General features: G+C 43.4%; 1 protein-coding gene across 3 annotated transcripts in view; it reads right to left on the bottom strand.

Annotated features, from left to right (window-relative positions):
- Nucleotides 1–19,545, bottom strand: part of grid1b (glutamate receptor, ionotropic, delta 1b) — a 319,180-nt gene that overhangs the window by 40,089 nt on the left and 259,546 nt on the right. For all 3 annotated transcript variants that reach the window (XM_047609007.1, XM_047609008.1, XM_047609009.1), the window contains exons 5-6: nucleotides 10,483–10,536; nucleotides 3,247–3,420 (exon numbers count right to left, since the gene is read on the bottom strand). In XM_047609007.1, the coding sequence (XP_047464963.1) occupies nucleotides 3,247–3,420; nucleotides 10,483–10,536 (228 nt within the window). The remainder of the gene's footprint in view (nucleotides 1–3,246; nucleotides 3,421–10,482; nucleotides 10,537–19,545) is intronic.

Raw genomic sequence — 19,545 nt, 5'->3', positions numbered from 1 at the left:
TGTTTGAGAAGAGACTACAGAAAAGAGAATAAATCAGAGAAACAAAAGAAGAAATCATGAATGGGAAGATTTGCAGCAGCTCACTGGTGCAGAAACAAATATAAACTGCTCTGATCCCAAAAAGATATCAATCTAAAGACACAAATAATGTGTAAAAACGACAAAGAGTGAATCCAGGAGGTAATGAAACGGCAAAACGGGAAGACGCCTGAGACGAGTGAATTCATCCATCAAATAAACCTCAAGATTAGGTTTTAGAAGAAAAACTGCAAACGCCTCCTCTGCTCGAGTAAAAAGGACCTTATCACAAAGTAAAAGTCTCACATTCAAGGAAAGAAATGAAGTTATGATCAGGAAGATGTGATTAAAGGGAATCATTGAGACAAATGTCGTCCGGGATGATGGAGGTGAAGCCGGAGACGATCGATGGAGGTCAGGGAGAAGGAGGACGAGGACGTGAGGAGGAGGAGGGAAAGAAAACAGACGACAAGAAGACGCTGAAATCAAGAAAATGAGAAAGAAGAGCTGAAGAAAACAAACAACGACAGAAAGACAAGATCCTGACAAAAGATTTTCGTCAGCAGGAAAGAGAGAAAAGAGAAGAAGAAGAATGACCCAGCTGTGAAGTCGGCCATCTTGTGGGAAACGACACTCGTCTCCACAAATGTCACAACAAGCGAGACAAACCACAACATTTGTCGGCGTGAATCACTGTAATTGTTCTGTTTGCTGTCTTTAAATGTCAGCCTCACGTCGCTGTGATATTTCACAACTGGAAATAAAAGCTTGTCTGATGACGGTGAGCCCTCTGGATGTGAGGCGCTGCTAAAGATCAGACGCCAACCAGTCCAGTCTGGCTTCGATAAACCCTGATCCCTGACCTGGAAGAAGACAACATGTCACGATCCAGAGACATTTAGCAGCTCGTTTTAATCTCATTGTTCGGTACAAAGATGTTCAGAGCAAACACACACAGTCAGAGCAACGAGCACATCTATAGAAACACCGTTCGTGTTGGTGGAGACCAAAACGGAGCTGAGAGACAGAACTACAGCGTCAACATATTCATGACGCCCTGAGGCACAAACAAACCAAAGGAGGCACGGAAACTAAACTACTGCTACTACTAGCCAGGAGCTACCGCACACAACGAGCTAGCATTAGCCTCATACAATGAGCTAGCATTAGCCTCATATAATGAGCTAGTATTAGCCTCATACAATGAACTAGCATTAGCCTCACACAATGAGCTAGCATTAGCTTATTTGATGGAGGAAACTGAGTTCATGAATGTGTGATTTGTGCATCGAGGTCCAGCTGTTTGTTCACAGTAAGAAGGTTTGATCTCTCTGGAAACTAGAGGCTGTTGTTCTTTAAGTTCTTCGTGTTCATTATGTTCTTTATGTTCTTCGTGTTCTTTATGTTCGTTATGCTCCTTATGTTCTTTATGTTCTTTGTGTTCTTTATGTTCATTATGTTCATTATGTTCTTTATGTTCTTTGTGTTCTTTGTGTTCTTTATGTTCATTATGTTCTTTATGTTCTTTGTGTTCTTTGTGTTCTTTATGTTCGTTATGTTCGTTATGTTCTTCGTGTTCTTTATGTTCTTTGTGTTCTTTGTGTTCTTTATGTTCGTTATGTTTTTCGTGTTCTTTATGTTCTTCGTGTTCTTTATGGTCCCTGTGATGAAGCGTCCACACACCAGGAACCGTGAGCAGAGTGAACAGAGTCAGGACTAGCTGTGTCTCCGTCCTTCAGTGACGCTGTGATTGGTCCCTGAGTGCTGCACCACGGAGGATTTAAAGTTTGGGTCGAGGAAAAAGCAGATGGTGTTTGGAGCTATAAACTTCTACAGAATAAAGGTGAAGAATTTAAATTAGCCACTCCTGTCAGCTAGCCGTTAATTAGCCTCTCATTATATTTCTCTTTTACCTTCATTTAATCATTTGTACCCTCGATTTAATAATTAGTGTCCCAGAGTTTCTAAATTGTCGTTCCTTCTTCTCTGAAGTTTTGGGTTCGTCTTTGAGGGTCTGCTCTGTGAATGAGATGTGAAGTTTGTGTTGTGTTTGTTGTCCTTTGCTGAAGGTCTTTACGTCCTCCAGAAGAGACATGGACGAGGACGAGTGGTTTAAAAAAAGGAGCGTTTATTCATTTCAGGGGCATCAGTGGTTCTGAATGAACTGAATCCTGAGCTCAGGAATAATGATGCTTTATAAGTAAAGAGAACGCTGGTGTGGAGCCAGTTAATTAATCAGAACCAACAAATATCAGTCAGGACCAAGACGGTGAAGATGGAAGGAGACGAGGAGCCGTGGAGCTGGAGGGACGACACAGACCCGATTAAACTTCCTCTCAGCAGGGAAACACAAAAAGTTAAGTCAAAAGAAAGTCTGCAAGTTCATTAAGACACACGACACTGGAGATACGTTTATGGGTCATTTATCCTGCAGGGGGCAGTAATGTGACAATGGAAGCGTTAATATTCTTTGTGCCTTTAACCCTCCATGGAACCATATCTGGTAACTTCATCTATCAGTGAGGTTTATGGTCATGTGGTTTTCATTGAGCCAATCAGAGAAGATCAAGGAAACATTGTCAGGTCTAATCAGGGTCTAATGTGGTCTACAAGGTCCCCCTCTGAACTGGTTTATCAGGAACCATGAAGAAGAACAAGTGTCCTAATGTTTCTGAAGTGTCTGAATCAGCTCTGATGTTCTAATGTGCCAAATACATGTTTACATTAGTTTAAGGACCAGGAACGTATGAACATGAGACGACCAGATATGAGACCAGACCAGATATAGAGGACCAGGACCAAACCAGATATGAGACCAGGAACCAGATATGAGACCAGAACCAGATATGAGACCAGAACCAGATATGAGGCCAGGACCCAGATATGAGACCAGAACCAGATATGAGACCAGAACCAGATATGAGAGATCCATTGATCTGGATTAAACTCAGGGACATTAGAGGATGATGAGTTCCCTGTGAAGACTGAACATATTTACTGTCATATATTGTTTTTCTCGTCACCTTTTCTGTTTTCTGTATTTTCCACTGTAACTACGTTAATGTCCCCACAGGGATAAATAAAGTCTGATCTCATCTCATCTCTTATCTGATGGAAATATAAGTCGTATTGAAAGTTCCAAGGATTCTGGAAAGCAAACGTATTTATTTTTACAGGACATCGGGTTCAGGGTGGTGGTAGTGGGTGGGTGGGGGCTGGTGGTCTTACCTCCAGGTTCTGCAGGTATCCTTCCTGTGGGTCACACAGTAAAGAGGAGATGCGGTGGTTCTGCCTCATGCACCGGCTGTTGCTGTCCTTCCACATGGGGAAGATCTGCCGGATCACCGTCATGCGCCCCAGTGCACCGTTGGTGAGCTCCACGATCTCAGAGTCGCTGATCTCCTGCAGGGGTGAAGGAGAAGGAGGAGTTATAGACCTGGACCCGGACCTGGTCCTGGACCTGGACCTGGACCTAGACCTGGACCTGGACCTGGACCTGGACCTGGACCTGGACCTGGACCTGGACCAGGGAGAGCTCTCTGAGGCTGACTGGAGCAGATGTGCTGGGAGGTGTTTGTGTTCTCCATCAACTGAATCCACTTTATTTCATTTACTGTGTTAATGAGCGACAGCGACTTCTTACATTGAGAAACAAATGACGGTGTCAGAGGAGGATCCACACAGAGCATTAAAAAGCTTCCTGTACACTTGTTTAATTACTGCGACCAAGAGAGAGCCAATTATTTTTAGAGGTGTAATTATAGATAGCCTCCATCTATCTGGAATAAGAGAAGAATCTATGAATAATAATGTTTCATAACGGTGGACTTAATGACGGAGCCGACTCCTTCTCTATCACAGACGTCCACTTTGTTGTGTTTCTCCGTTTAATTTCCCTTCATCCAATTAAAACTGGACTTGTAAACAGAGTCGCAGCTCGTACTCATTTGTTTGCAGTGTTTTGAAGACGTGTCATTCTGTGGAGCCGCAGGCTTTAAAGTCAAAACACAGCTTCCAGGTCCTTTAATTAAAGCCGAGGCGTCAGATCAGACTCTGGCTTCACTCTGTCCCCGGGTCCAACGAGTGGGGGTCAAACAAAGAGGCAGGGCTTTAATTAGACGCCTCTCACCTTCAGAGGTGTTCAGGAAACAGAATAAATCAGACATTCAGCCTGTTATAGACACAGGTGTCTCTGGCCTGTGTCCACGGTTAAGAAGCGTCCACGTCCATACATCATGTCCTCAGCTCTACGTTCTCTGACATGACTTCTTCTTTTCCTCTAGCAGATATCTGCAGGCTTTATAAAACATGATGCAACGCAAACGAAGCTGAACCAACCGATTTGTCGATGAGTTTTCTGCTTCAAAACATTTCCCTGGTTATTAATCTGCCCTTTAACATCATTAACATCATTCATTTAAGCCTTTTACTTCTTCTACTGCCTGAGGGGATTCAAACCAAGTCACTCATCTCACAGGACGGATCCGAGCTGGAGGAGACATTAGAGGAGGTGGTAATGAGGTGCGTTCAGGAGCTCAGAGGCTGAGCGGGATGAGATGTTTGGAGGGCAGTTATTTTCTGAGACGCGGCGTCGAGTGTGATGAAGCTTCCAGAAGCAGCTAATGGAGCCGTGAAGAAGGATGAGATCCAGGCTGAGACGCTCTATGCTGCACTTCACTGCAGATTACTCAGAGGCAACGAGGCCGGATCCGACCGGATCAGACCGGATCAGACCGGACGCCTGGAACCTGCACCGTGCTGGCAGCTACCTCCACCTAGCCTAGCCTGTTAGCATGCTAATTAGCAGTACACACAAAGTGTAAAGTATCATTAGCTCCATGAAGCTGGACCCATGAAATAAAATTGAAAATATTGATTTTTTTTTTGTAATTCTTATAAGACCTTAAAAATCTAAATGAATAAATAAATATCATAATTGGTGGATCTGCCACCAATTATGATATATTGCATATTTTAAGATGACATTTTAATCTTTTAAATTTACTGTTAATTAAGTGACATCATGAAGGTCGGGAGCTCATGGAGCTGATTTTATTCTAATTTAATGTGTACGTAGAAGTTATGAGTTGCCTCAATAAAGTAAACATTAATCTAGAACAATATGAATGATATTCTTAATGTAACCTTTAAAAGTTAATAAATCTTTCCGAAGCAGAGACCAGGTGCAGCCTCAGCGTTTAACTCTTTGTGTTTTATTAAATGAGCTGAAATGAACTTTGAATATCATCATTATTATTATTGTTCACTCTCATTTTTAGCTCTTTAACACCTGCAGGAGTTGAACCTGGTTCAGTCTCATTTCCATCTGAAAGAGAAGCTCCTCCGTCAGTTACAGTTCTCATTGTTTTCTGATGGCGGCCGCAGTTAATCAGGTTTTGTTCCATACATACGATGCAAATGACGGAGACAGGAAACCAGACGTGTGTGTGTGAAGATGTATTATTTCCTGCTGAGGGAAAGGTGGGAACATTTTACAGCTTTATTTAAATGGTTCTTCAGAGCGGAGGACTGATCGCTCCTCCTTCACACTTTCCTTCTCTCTCTTTTGTTGCTGACCTTTTCAACTAAAACAAAAGTGAAATATCTCAACAGTTGGTGCTTGCACGGCCGTGACATTTTGAGTTTAGTGCTCTCCTGACTTCTCATAAAGAACCACAGTGACATTCAAATGAATGTTTTTAGGAAAGGAACCTGGTTCTACGCTGTGAACAAGGAACCTGGACTTCAGACGTTCCACCTCCGGATCTCCAGGAAGCTTCTACGGTTCTAAAAGAAACCTGGTCCTTGAAGTCTTATCGTTGAGGTATTGTGCAGACACAACTCATGTCCTCTTCTTCTAAACCAACATGACGCACGTTCCTAATATTTTGACATTCAGCGGGATGGGCTAAATAACAGAAACACTTTTAATATGATCCAGTTTAACAGCAACACAACCTCTATCGTCCTTCCTGATAAAAACATGAACTCTCTGCCATCATCTAGAGCTGAAACTCAATACTGCATTAACTCAATGTATGTACAGTATGAACTCCTGGAACTCTGTATACACATCTGATCCTTTCATTTTAACTGTCTAGCTCCTCCCTCCTCTGTGTGACTCCAACGAGAGAATCCAGGTGGATTCCTTTTAAAGTTTCTCCTAAACGTAGCATAAATGTCAGGCTGGTCGGTGACATTAAAGCTGGTGGAGGCAGGACAGTGGGATGTTTCACCAGTCTGTCTGGTGAGTTGTGAACCAGTAAACCTCCTCCTTCTCTCCTCTGGTTTCTCGGAGCTGACGGACATTTCACGTCTGTCTCTGGGATCGACCCGGCCTCGTGGCCTCCGGTTAATTACTGTCCTCATCGCTCTTCACCCCTCGCTCTCATTACATGACCTCTGTCCACAGCTCTGTTTGCCCCGTCTCCTTTCTTCTCCCTCTCTCTTCAGGTCTTTTTAATTGGCGGCGCTGCTGTTGTCAGGTTGTTTGTGTTCCCAGCAGACGCAGGGTGAAAAGGACACTTCCCTTCTCCCGTTGACAGCGTGTTCTCTGCTGCCGCCCTGTTTGAGTCTCACTGCAAACACCACACCTGCCTGGAAACAGGCGTCAGCGCAGACACAGTCAGTCCTGAATGTCCCACATAGTCTCTCTGTTTCGCTTTTCATTTTTATTTCACCAAGTACTGTATCGTTAAAAGCTGAGATCTGACAACAAGGCGACGCCCAACAGAGCAGCAGGAAACTAGAAACTCACTTCCTGCTTCAACGTTGTCCAATCAGTGAGTGGTCAGGGATAATGAAGACAAACTCTGCAAAATGTTGCACCTGAATGCACCATTGCTACTGTTAGCTGGGAGGCTAGGGAGAGTTACTGTTAGCTGGGAGGCTAGGAGGGGTTACTGTTAGCAGGGAGGCTAGGAGGGGTTACTGTTAGCAGGGAGGCTAGGAGGAGCTACTGTTAGCTGGGAGGCTAGGAGGGGTTACTGTTAGCAGGGAGGCTAGGAGGAGCTACTGTTAGCAGGGAGGCTAGGAGGGGTTACTGTTAGCAGGGAGGTTAGGAGGAGCTACTGTTAGCTGGGAGGCTAGGAGGGGTTACTGTTAGCAGGGAGGCTGGGAGGGGTCACTGTTAGCTGGGAGGCTAGGAGGAGCTAAAAGTAATTTTTAGTTAAAACCAAACTAAAAGCTTTTGTTTTCTGTGTGAGTTTATCTCTGCTGCAGTTTATCAAGTTTTTCTTTGCTTGTTCAACTTAATTTAATAATGTGACAAAACAAATCAAATTAATTCTGGTTCATCAATCATCAAAACATCTGTCTGCTAATTTTCTGTTGACTGATTAATTGTTTAATTGACTTAATTATTTGAGTTCTTTTTGTGTTCTTCACAGCAGAAGTTAATTATTTGCTATAATAGTTGTTCATTGGAATATGAGTCTTCAGTCCTGCAGGGTTTTCAGTTTCCTGATGATTTCCATTTACATGTTAAAGGTTATTTTAAGTAAAGTTCAGGAAATTCTCTGTCGTCTTTCAGTGTGAAAATCCGCTGATGTTTTGTGTCATTTTTATGCAGAGATGTAGACGACTGTGACGTGGCTGCGCTCTAAGTGCTCCATAAACGCAGCCATTTACCATTAAATAAATCAACACTGAGGAGATAAGCAGAGAACCACTGTGAATGATTTAAATATTTTAAAAGATGCTTTCAGCGAGTACAAGACGTTTTACTGCATCCACATTTCAAACACACACTCACTCGTATTTGATCATAAAGAGACTTTGGGGATTCTGAACATGGTTTCAGTGTTTTGGTTAATTAAAACGGGAGAGTATAATTAGTTAAATGATGAAGAGCTGAGGTGGATTAGAGAAGCTGTAACTGAGCAGGGAGGAAAGAGACGAAGCAAGAGAAGGTTTCTGTGTTCAGTCTTCAGTGGACGACGTCTCATCCTGGATGAGGCTGAGTCTTGTCTTCTGGTAAAACTGGTCGAGACCACGTCTGGATCAGATAGACGAGATCATTTCAAAGACAAAAATCTAAGTCTGGAGATGTTGGTTTCTGAGGTTAGAGGAGGAAAGTTGGACCCAGACCCGGTGTTTGGTCCCAAATGTTCAGAGATGAACCAACACTGCATTCCAGCATCAGAACCTCATCCCTCCATGACACATGGGGGCGCTAATGTCCTGGTTTGGGCCTGTTCTGCTGCATCTGCTCATCATTGATGGACCAATGAACTGTGAATTCTACCAGTGAACTCTGAAAGAAAATGTCAGGACATGAGTCCATGAGCTGAATGTGAAGAGAAACTGGGTCATGGAGGAAGACAAGGAGCCCAAGAACACTAGTGGTTCTCCAGAAGACCCAGATGAATGTTTAGGAAGTCAAAGTCCTGACCTTCATCCAGTAGAAATATTGGAGCATCAGCTGATGAGAGGAAACCACCAACATCTCACAACTCAGCTGGTTCTGATCTGGGATCAGATTAGACCCTGATCAGCTGTTACAGGAACATTTATTCTGAAGGACTCACACACTGGACACAAGGACTCAACAACACGATCAACGCTAGACACAAGGACTCCCTCAGATATGGAACATTGGCTCATTATCCTGAACAAACTCATGCATGTTACTGTTTCTCTTCATCTACTTTCAGCACTTGAAATGTTTTTAGTCATTTTTATCCAAAAATGTAGAAAATTCTGCAGATGCAGCAACTTCAGGGTGAACCTGTGTGAGCTGAGACTTCTCTGATACTGAAAACGCTTCTAATCTTCACGATGGAAGGTCTGGTCACATTCGACTGCTTGACCCTCAACACCAACTAAAGTACTGAGGATTTCAGGTACAGGCCCTGTCCACAGGTCGTCACCTGGTCCTCATCACATCATTTCTTTCGCTTCATGCAGAGCATCAAAAAAGATACTGAAGGACTGGAACCTTGAATCAAATAGGACGATGTGTCCCACTCTGACCACGTTGTCCTCTCCTCTACCACCTGGAAGGCTTCACCAGAGCCTCTAATCCAGCACCAGACGTCTGAGGAGGAAGACGAACTAATCGAACATATGTTAGTTTGCTCAGCTCAGCATCGTACACACGGTTCATAATCTGTTAATAACATACAACCTGTTCCACTGTCCAGAGCACATACTGTATCTAAACTGTAATCCACCCCGCTCTGTGAATGTCACACTGTGACAGGCGTAGATACTGTACAAGAACACACTTTCTGTAAATGAAACCCTGTTTGCATTTCTGGTTAGAGGCTAATGTAATCTCACTGGCTCTGTTCCTGTACTCTGCACAATGACAATAATGTTGAATTGAACTGAATCTCATTTCCATCTGTTCCAGACTGAAGAGTTCAGGCATTTTAACCTGGCTGGCACAAAACAACCCCCCCAAAAAAAAAAAAACTTGAAGATGCCAAAGAAATAAATATAAGCAGAGCTGCAGCATCTTCTTCTCCATGTGTTTTAAACCATCGTTCCAAATGAGGAGACACAACCAGAGCAGCGATGATCACGAGCTGCAGCCAGGACACGTAGCAGGAAACCGGACGGTTCAGTAGCTTTACAAGGTTACAGCTGGGAACGGACAACATGAAAATATAGGTCTGAATAAATGTGTGAAAACAGCCATGAATGAAACATCTTCCAGGATCATTCTCCTCCTCCACTGTTAGAAAACTAGAAAACCACTTCTCACTGTGGGAAGTTAATGACTAAAACGAGAACTAGATCCTAAAAGTTTTACATGAACACATGAACTCTTCTCCCATAATCACCAAATGTGGTTCATCATGTGACGATATACAAAGATTTACTGGTTCATGAAAGTTTCCAGGTAGAGCTAAAAGAAAAGGATGGATGAGTGTCTAAAAACGACCAGTGGGTGGATGTAATGACATTATTATTTACTGTGATGGTGAAACGGCTGAAAAAGGTCGACTCAAAATACATTGAAGTACAACAACATCTGGTAAATTCAGACACTTTTATTTTCAACTACAAAATGCCTCATAAAACAAAAGTATCTCAGAGGGTTCATCATTAAATGGGTCGAAAATTAGTGAAAAATGAGTGAACTCCTCATGAGGTCATTCTGATAAATAAATAGCGGCGCTAGGAACTGGAACTTGGGTCCAACTGTTCCTCTTCTAGTATCAGAGAATAAATAAGTGATTGTTAAAGTCAAAGTTTTATTCACTTGTTGTCATGTCAGATTATCCAAACCTATTAACGTTAGCCGCTAGCCGTTAGCCGCTGCACTGATGTGCTAATGTTTGGATATTTAAGCAGAAATGTGAAAGTAGCGACAGTTGTTCAGTGAATGTTTGTGGTAGGAAGCTGTATATACTAGGCAGGACAGCTACACGTTCGAAGGTGTAAACGGACATTTATGATGTGATACAGGGCTGAGGAGAAGTGAGAGAAGTGAAGGACGTGTGCAACATGTCTTACCTCGTTCACAAACACCCAGTGACTGTCTTTGGACGCCAGGTTGGTCTCCACCGCCTGCAGACACACAAACACACACACAGTTAATAACAGCTTGTGATTCTGCTTCAGCATTTGTTTTCACTCAGTCTCTCATTGTGATAGATGTGTGTCTCCAGGATGGTTTCTCACACATTAAGTTCTCCTTTATTTTAGAGACAAAGCTCTGATTTGACCTGAACCCTGAAGCTTCAGTCCTCAGAGGAACCAAACAAAGTTCTCTGATGAGAAGAGAAGAAACACCAGGAGGTATTTCACCTAAATCTAATTCTCTTTAATGGACCAGGACTCACAGTGTGTTCACATTAACCAAAGGAAGGAGGTCACGCAGGTCCCAGACCACCACTGTGCATCATTACAGCGTCGGAGCTGAAGGTTTGTTTGCCTCAGGTCAGGTGGCTGAACCACTGGTGTACACAGCTGTGTTTGCTTTTTGGATCACAGCTGTGAGTTTGTGTTTTAATGTTGAGCATCAGTTTAATCCAGCACTTCATTTACAGTCAAAGCTCCACAACAGCAGAAACATCAGGACATGTTTTCATGGTGATGGTGTGAGTCTGATGCTGTTGTGTGTTTGTGTTGATTTATGAGCGTTTTCTTCCTCCTGACTCCATGTGAAGACATGATCATCCAACCATCTGAACTGTACACAGGGAAGAGGAATGGTTCTAAATGACACCAGGACGAGATGAAGAGGAACATCTGGTCTGAACACATGTGGAGGAGGCTGGAGTCAAGCTGCTGCACACGTTCCCATAAAGATCTACAGACACACACAGAGTTTATCCTGCAGGAGATAAAAAGATAAAGGCCTCATCCATCCTGGTCCAGAAGCTCATGTCTGCCTGACTCCTCCTGACTCCCACATCATTCATCTAAAGCCAAAGAGGCTAAAGACAGCTAGCCACCTGTCAATCAAGAGGCCACGCCCCTTAATTCTCCACCACTCTGATTTAAACAGGTGAGTTCCAGAAACATTCATCATGAAGAGAATAATTGGAAACGTGATGCTGATGCTATGATGCAGACAGCGTGTTAAAAGGCTGCAGAGTTTATTTCCAGACACTTTGATTCTTTCACTCGTCACAGCAGCAGCAGCTGAGCCAGAGTCCATTAAGCCTCCTCCCTGGAGGAGTTTCACCTGCATGGAAAACACTAACCAGCCCCCTTTAAACGTCTCCGCTAGAAACCGTTGTCATGGCTTCCTGCGACACCTGAACAAAGCAGCCACCGCTAGTTATTAGGAACAGCTGTGCTTTGCTGCAGCGGCAGGTGAGAACGTCTGAGTCCGAGTCCTGAGGGAAATCACAACCACGGCTTTCACATGCAAATACGCAGCACGGGACAATAAAGGATGCTAAGCTAATTCACATTCATTCAGAAGAAAAGCTGCATCAGTGGCTTCAGGTCTAACGTCACAGGGAGGTTTTAACTTCACACTCAGTCTGACTCAGTCCTGATGGAGGGATGGATGGAGGGAGGGATAGAGGGATGGATGGAGGGGGGGATAGAGGGATGGATGGATGGATGGATGGAGGGATGGATGGATGGATGGATGGATAGATGGAGGGAGGGAGGGATGGATTGAGGGATGGATGGATGGAGGGATGGATGGAGGATGGATGGAGGGATGGATGGAGGGGATAGAGGGATGGATGGATGGATGGATGAGGATGGATGGATGGATGGATGATGGAGATGAGAGGAGGGATGGTTAGATGGATGATGGTGGATGCAGTGAGATGATGTAAATGTGAGATGGAGCTGTCCCTGATCTGAGTAAAGTCTAACACACTAGACATGAGTACTTACCTTTTCTGGTAGACATCACTTAACCTTCTGAACAATGAACAGACTCAGACCTTCAACACTTCATCCCTCCATCCCTGACGTCCCGTCCTGTCATTCTCTTTGCTTCATTCCCTCCCAGACTGTCGGTTATTAGTTTTATTCCCGTCTCGTCCCGAGCTAGAGACGAGGACAGAGCAGCTTTGAACCAAGTACAGAGAACGAGAAAATGAAAATATATTTCTTCACCATGTGAGAAGTGGCTGGATGTATTAACTTCATTATTCACAGCAGCCTCGGCTCCACATATTCCTCTAGCTTTTATTTTATGAGTCAGGCGGATACGTCTCTGGTTTAACTTATTTGGATTTTCATGAGGGCTGACAGCTTGAAAAGTTTTAGTGAGAACTTTTATGGATTTAGAGGCGTCAAATATTAAAGACGGCCTTCTGAGTTTTTAAAAACAAACAGCGTTACTCCTTGGTTTGTGCGTGTGCGTCCTCCAGGCTTCAGAAAACTGCTCGACGCCTTCATGAAACATTTGGATTCTTAATCCCGGCTGCAGGTTTGCCAGCAGGCTTCTGTTTCCTCGTCTCCGTTGGCGCCGCTGCTCTCCTTGGCACGGCGGCGTCCACCGACGGCGTGAGCGAGTATCGAGTTACAAGATACAAACTAAATGAGGACCAACTGTTAACGCCTCGCTCCAAAAACACACAGCGGAAAAATGTAGGAAATGTGAAATAACACGTGGAGTCTTTCTGAATTCTCAGCTCCATGTGGAGGCCAAAGAGAGTCGTACAGGACGAGCCAATCAGAGTCCAGGAAGAAACAGAAACGTAAACATGAGTTAATGAGAGCTGTTGTTATTGTCAGGAGAAGGTAAAACCTGGAGGACGTCTCTTTAAATCTGATGAGACTAACTTCCCTAGGAGAAGCTGCTTTTACCTGAGGACAGTCGTCCTCTTTTATATTCTCCCAATGATCTGGTCATTTCAGAGATCATTTCTTCTACATGTGTGAATTCTGAGGAAGATGCAACATGTTTAGATCATCTGGACCATGAGCATCCAAACGAAGTGACCATCTTATACCTGTATGTACGCGAGGCCCAGGACTCTCAGGACAAGTAGTAATTAGTAGATTTAAATGTTTTTTTGTACATGATGCAAAACATCACGTACAAAATGGCCAACAAAGCCGTCCCTTTATCAAAATCACTCATTTATATTTTAATATTTTCCCATTAATCTTATGAAGTTATTTTCAACAGCCTCTTCTTTCCTTTCATGTCTCGTCCGTCTCTCGGCTGTGGAGCTTCTGTCACTGTAACTTTCTCCGGTCACGTTCTGATATTTGCTGTTGAAGCCACGTGGAGGAAGGAGGATGTGGAGCAGAGGATGTGGATTTGGTTGCAGATCATCTTAGAAAGACATTTTCACGGTGGCTTTTGAAGGAAGAGCTGGATGTGGAGGATAGGCCGGTCCTAGCCTGTCCTGACCCAGCCAGTCAGTGCGTTTACATGCAGAGCTTAATCGAGCTTTGCTCAAAACTCGACTTTCTGACTGCGCTACTTCTGGTGCAGGTAAGATCCGCGCTGTCCCTCAGACGGTTCTTCTAGCGGCTCCTTTTCTCTTTTTCTTCTTCTATGATCGGCTTCTTGGACGTTTTTGCTCCGGGGTCACACACCAGCGCGGTGGTTGTGGAGCATGAACACACGTATTATCTGATTGAAAAATCCGATTCAATCACATTATCTGGGCGTCTCAATCAGATAAAGAGAACTCTGATTTTAATCGGAGTAACGTGTTTACATGCACTTAAGTTCTCCTGTTAGAGTCTGATTAAGGCAATGATTCATTTTTTTGTGTCTCAATCTAAAGCACGACCTCAACCTTCTACACCTCAAACATCCTCAGATCACATTTATCTGTTGTTGAATTAAATCCTCCTTGTTTCTCCTGAGTGACGGACATGAAACACCAGCTGATGATCAGAACTTTAAATGAAAACCTGCTCTGTGACCATCACAGGCCTGAGGCAGGAAGGAAATGTTTGGTCCTTTAACGCTTTATCTGGGACTGATTCAGTGTTTGTTGCCTCTCATCATCTTTTTTCTTCATAGTTTATGACTGATTTAATGGAGAACACTGGGTAAAATGGAACAATATATTGATTCGTTCTGTAACCATCTACTACATAACATATAAAACATATGGACATTTAACACACACAGTTAAATACCAGGTTTGGATGATGAAGAGGTCACTATAACATTGTGAGCTTATTATCATAATTACCAATGAAGTCATTTTTTGACTTACTGTTACAATATTAATACAAATACAGATCATACTGTAAAAGTGCTATAAAAAAACACTCTGATATGACTGAGGCAGTTACGCTACGATGTTAAGGACATGTAATCTTATCATCTTCTTCCTCAGCGGCCTCATAAACCTTCTGAATGTCTCTCGGTTCTCTGTCTTTGTGTACTCGCTCTAAAGACCTGGATGTGGTCCACATACAAGTCTTCATTAGGTAGAAGAAACCTGGGAAACTATTTTACTTACTATTGTTTCCTGGAGGTTTGAACTGCCGTTTAAGTTTCTGATTGGTTGGGGGACTAATATACAGGACCTTGTATTTTATATCATATTAAACTGATGCAATGCGACGTGTGATCTGATTAGATTTCAGTCCAACAGGAACAGAGTCCATGTTTTGTGAGTATTCCGTCTTCCTGTTCTCGACCCCTGACTGCAGTCGTCTGGTGCATCTCTCAGATATCTCACCTCAGGCTTTGAACGTGTTTTGCAGAGCTCCAGCTCCAACCAGCTCGACAGAATAAAGAACTAAACATCTAAATAAATGATCGGACAGATCAAGATTATTGCATCAACAGCCTGCAGCCGGTCCTGCACCGCGGAGCCGGTGCAACACTCTCCTCTGCTGTTGAAATATTAGACTTTCAAACCTGAGTCCATTTATATTGAAGCCTTGTTGTTTTCATGTCCGACCCTTCAGCTGCCACAACAAATCACGCTCACCACCACTTTCCTCACTCATTAAAAACCCACAAACGCTCTGTTTACTCCCGTGTTCGACAGCAGCGTCTGATTGTCAAACACAAGTTTGCTGTAGATTATAAACTGCTCCACAAGTGGCTCTCTGAGGTTGTCGGCTAATTAAAGAAGCTCCTCAGACAAAAGCTTCGTCTGACACGTCGTCCCTGACAAACACTGCAACAACATCTGCAGGTAAAAACATAATAATATTCAAATATTCATGCGAAGCTATCCCACTAATACCCCTGCACCTCCCGCTGCTGTATTTGTCCTCAGATCTACAGATTCTGCCTGGACGCAGACGAACAGTAAAGACAGAAAGAGCAGCAGCCTCCGAGACCACGGAGACTCTCAGCGTTTTCTCTGCAGCAGCCGTTTCAGTTGTTTGTTAAATTCCACCGGCAGCAGCTCAACCTTACAAGGTGCTGATGGGCTATTGATCGGGAAAGCCGATATACATGAGAGCCGCGAGACAGAACCAGGGTTCTCTCCTAAATACCGAGCTCTGAGAGGCCGCGAGGTGAAGACACTTCATTCTCAAAGAGAGATGATACAGACCAACCACCTCATTATCATCATCATCTGCTAAAAACACACAGATCCACTGTTCCTCCATCTTTGCTGAATAAATCCATCTATGTGGATGTGAGAGGTGCTGTTAAAGATTTCTATGTTCGCTAGGAAACAATGGGCTCACACGGACTCTGGGGAGACCTGGAGCTGTTACTTCTGTTCTCTTTGTGGGATTTATTGGGAGCTTCATGTAAAAGTGACAAACTAATGAAGTGTTGCATGTGAAACCAGTTCAGTCTTGTGTGTTTCCCAGAGTTGCGAGTTGCGGTGGCAGAGCTCGGGGGACGAATGTGTCCGGTTCAGGGGGTTAGAGAGTTAGCTGGTTCATGCTACACTCTGCTGCCTCGCCCTCTTTCTCCTGCTCTGTCTGCAGGTTTAACAACGAGCATTAACAGGCGGAGAGAGGGATGTTACACCGTGTTAATGGAACAGGCTGGGATCAAACCCCCGAGGATGGCGGCTGCTGGGGAACGAGCCCCGTCCACTCTGGAAAAGAGAAACATAAATATATATGTAGCTGAGAAAGCAGGAACCAGGTGAGGGAGGAAAAGAAAACGTGTTTCGGTGGGGAAACTGTAAGAAACTTGAGACTAGAAAGAATACGTTGAAGAGCTGAGGAAAGAAGACGCACAGACCAGAGAAAGGATGAGGACCACGGTCTGTAGGTGTTAATGGACGGACAAGGAGAAGCTGTTCTTCATGAAAATCCCACAGATTCAGAGAAGCTGCGTCCAAACTTGACTGGTGGTGTATGTAAATAGCTCCAGTAACTGTGAGGAAGACAGAGAACTCTTCATCCTCTCTGCCTTCAACAAAGAAGAATAATGAATCCAATGAGCCGAACAAGTGTCCTGATCCCACGCATGGACTGAGAAACATGATGAGAGAGGATGTAGTTTATTGTCCAGTTATGCTCCACCACTGAAGGACTGGAGAAATCAGCTGCATCAGGTTCATGTTGGGGGTTTGATGCATCCAGATCTCTTTCAGACAGGGCTGCACATCACATGTGGTCTCCATGACGACTAGATGTTCTTCAAACTCATGGACGTCTCTCAAAGGACAAAATCACAGACGTTTGGTTGAAGAGCTGGAAACATATGGACACCATATGTCTGTGATCATATTTCTGGAGACAGAACGTGTTCAATAGAAAGAAGAACAGTTCAGGATCTGAAGTCACCTTCAGACACGTGAGGACGTCTGAGGAGGAAGATGAAAATCTCTGGAGGAGGCGTTAAAGGACAAGAAGTCCTGTTGGTGAGTTTATGAAGAGGATGAAGAAGGCAGCATGTTTAGTTTAAACCTTTTTCTTCATCAGGTTCTAGTGGACCAATCACCACAGGATCTGAAGCTACAACACATTTAAGTTTTCTCCGCTTTCTCCAGAGACTCCTCCACCAGGAAGTTAAAGCCCTAGAGGCAGATCTTTAACGCCATGAGAGGTCAGAGAGCTGAGCAGCCGGGAGGTTCTCAAAGTCAACACGGTGTTAAAATGAAACATCCTCCAGGTGAAACATGGATAAGATGAATTTAAGGTTTAATGACGCGAGTGAAACAAGCCACTGCAGAGAAGTCGAGGTGTTTTAGTTCAGGAACGTTCAGCAAATCAGAGCAAACTGGTCGGTTCATCATAATGAGCCAAAGATTATTTCCCATTAAAGATCCCCTACCCAACAGAAGAAGAGCTGAACTCAGGACCAATGAAACAATCAATCACGGTTTAACTAGTGAGGAAGAGGAGGAGAGAGATGAGGAAGAGAGGAGGCTGACGCTGTCACTAATATGAAAGTTAGATTTAATTCTGACACATGAAACTAATCCTTAATAACCTAATGTCTCACTGACGCATCTCTTCAACTAAACTGATCCTGGAAAAGCTGCAGATTTATTCGTTTACATCCAGAGACCAACACACTGCAACAGATAGAAACAGATAAACCACGAGCAGAAAGACAAAATGTCTTTAAATGCAAGAAAGACAAACGACAACAGGAGGATTTTTCCAGTCGATGCTGAAAACTGATGAAAAGGCTCAAAATAAACGATTAAATATTATAAATGTCGTCATTTAATCTGAATGACAAGCCAATAAAAAATTAAAAGGCTCGTCTCATTAATCATGTGATCAGGATAAAGATTAAAATAAAAAATAAACGACACTTTATAACTATGCGCTGGATTTGTTTCCACGACTTTGCTGCGTTGCCACGGCAACTACTAACTAATTTATTAACTGGTCCATTTTTAATTTCTCTTACAAATGAAATGCCTGATATATTTGCATTATTTGAGCATTTTCAAGTCATAAAGTCACTGTCAAACACTTTTATCATGTTGAAGTAATAATTAATGGGACAGAGAGTTAATGACAACATTTAAATCAAACTGAATTAATGTCCAGGCCGTGTTTAGTTTTTCTGCTGCGTAATTATGCATCTATTGATAATTTAGTTGAAGAAATGAGGATATTTGAATGCACATGTGTGAAGTAAATCTCTCTGTGGTGACTGGAGCTGTGACTTCATGTGATTTATTAATTGCTGCTCGTGTAGATGAGTGACGGAGGCCGTCGGTCCTCTGCAGCTCTGCATCGCTCACATTCATCACAGTCACGTTTAATTGACTTAATTAATTAACGTCACTCTGACACGTCCCTCTTAAATTGATTGACTTCTTCTAAATGATTCCACTTCAGGATCAGCTGTGGCTTCCTGCTACACACTCATGATGGTTTATTAAATAGCAGAAACAGTGACAAATGCAATTCGCCAAATACACAACACTACCTGCTCCTTTAAACTGACCACATGTTTTTTTTTTTTTTTTTTTAATTTAAAATAACTCAAGCATTAAGTGACAGGGAGCCAGGTTCACCCAGACATCAAACCCTCCTCCACCAGACACAAACTCATTGCATATAAACTTTTTACTGCAGAGACAGTTAGCCAGTTAGCCATGCTAGCTCCATGCTACTTCCTGTCCCCACTAATGGAGACAACAAAACATTCCAGCCTCTGTTTCAGTCAAACTCAAGTAGACGACACCCAGTCAACATCCACCATCTTATCCAAAAAAGCGTTGCATAAGATCAGCTGGACTTGTAGAATTTCTTGAGGACGTTTCGCCACTCATCCGAGAAGAGTTCACGTGACGCCTCAAAGAGCCGACATGCCTCCAACAGAGGAACAAACAGGACGGCAGAGAAAAGCCGTGAGCGTGAGAGGAGGAAGAAGACGGATGGAGGACGAGCTCAGAGCGCAGGAATCTGTCTCCTGTTGGCTAAAAACAGCTCAGAGCTGATTAACAGGTTTACAGTTCACAGTTTGAGGGATTTGATTTGGAGCAGAGAGTGAAAGGAGTCAAACTGTTCTCAGATAATCCACAGTGAGTCATCCATGAATCAATGTTCTGGATAACACGCCGGCTAATCCACCTGAGCACACACAAACTTTAGAAAAATAAATCTCTCCTGGTCTTAATGAGTGTTGTTTTATCCATGGAACTAATTCTTTTCCACAAACTTATGAACCATTTAAAAGCTGTTCACATGCACATTAAGACCAACCTCACAAGTGAGTGTTATGTCACTGTAAAGTAG

The sequence above is a fragment of the Mugil cephalus genome, chromosome 16 (assembly GCF_022458985.1).
Source record: "Mugil cephalus isolate CIBA_MC_2020 chromosome 16, CIBA_Mcephalus_1.1, whole genome shotgun sequence".
Taxonomy (NCBI): Eukaryota; Metazoa; Chordata; class Actinopteri; order Mugiliformes; family Mugilidae; genus Mugil; species Mugil cephalus.
Note: the sequence above shows the minus strand (reverse complement) of the source record. Positions and strands in the feature narration are given on the sequence as shown.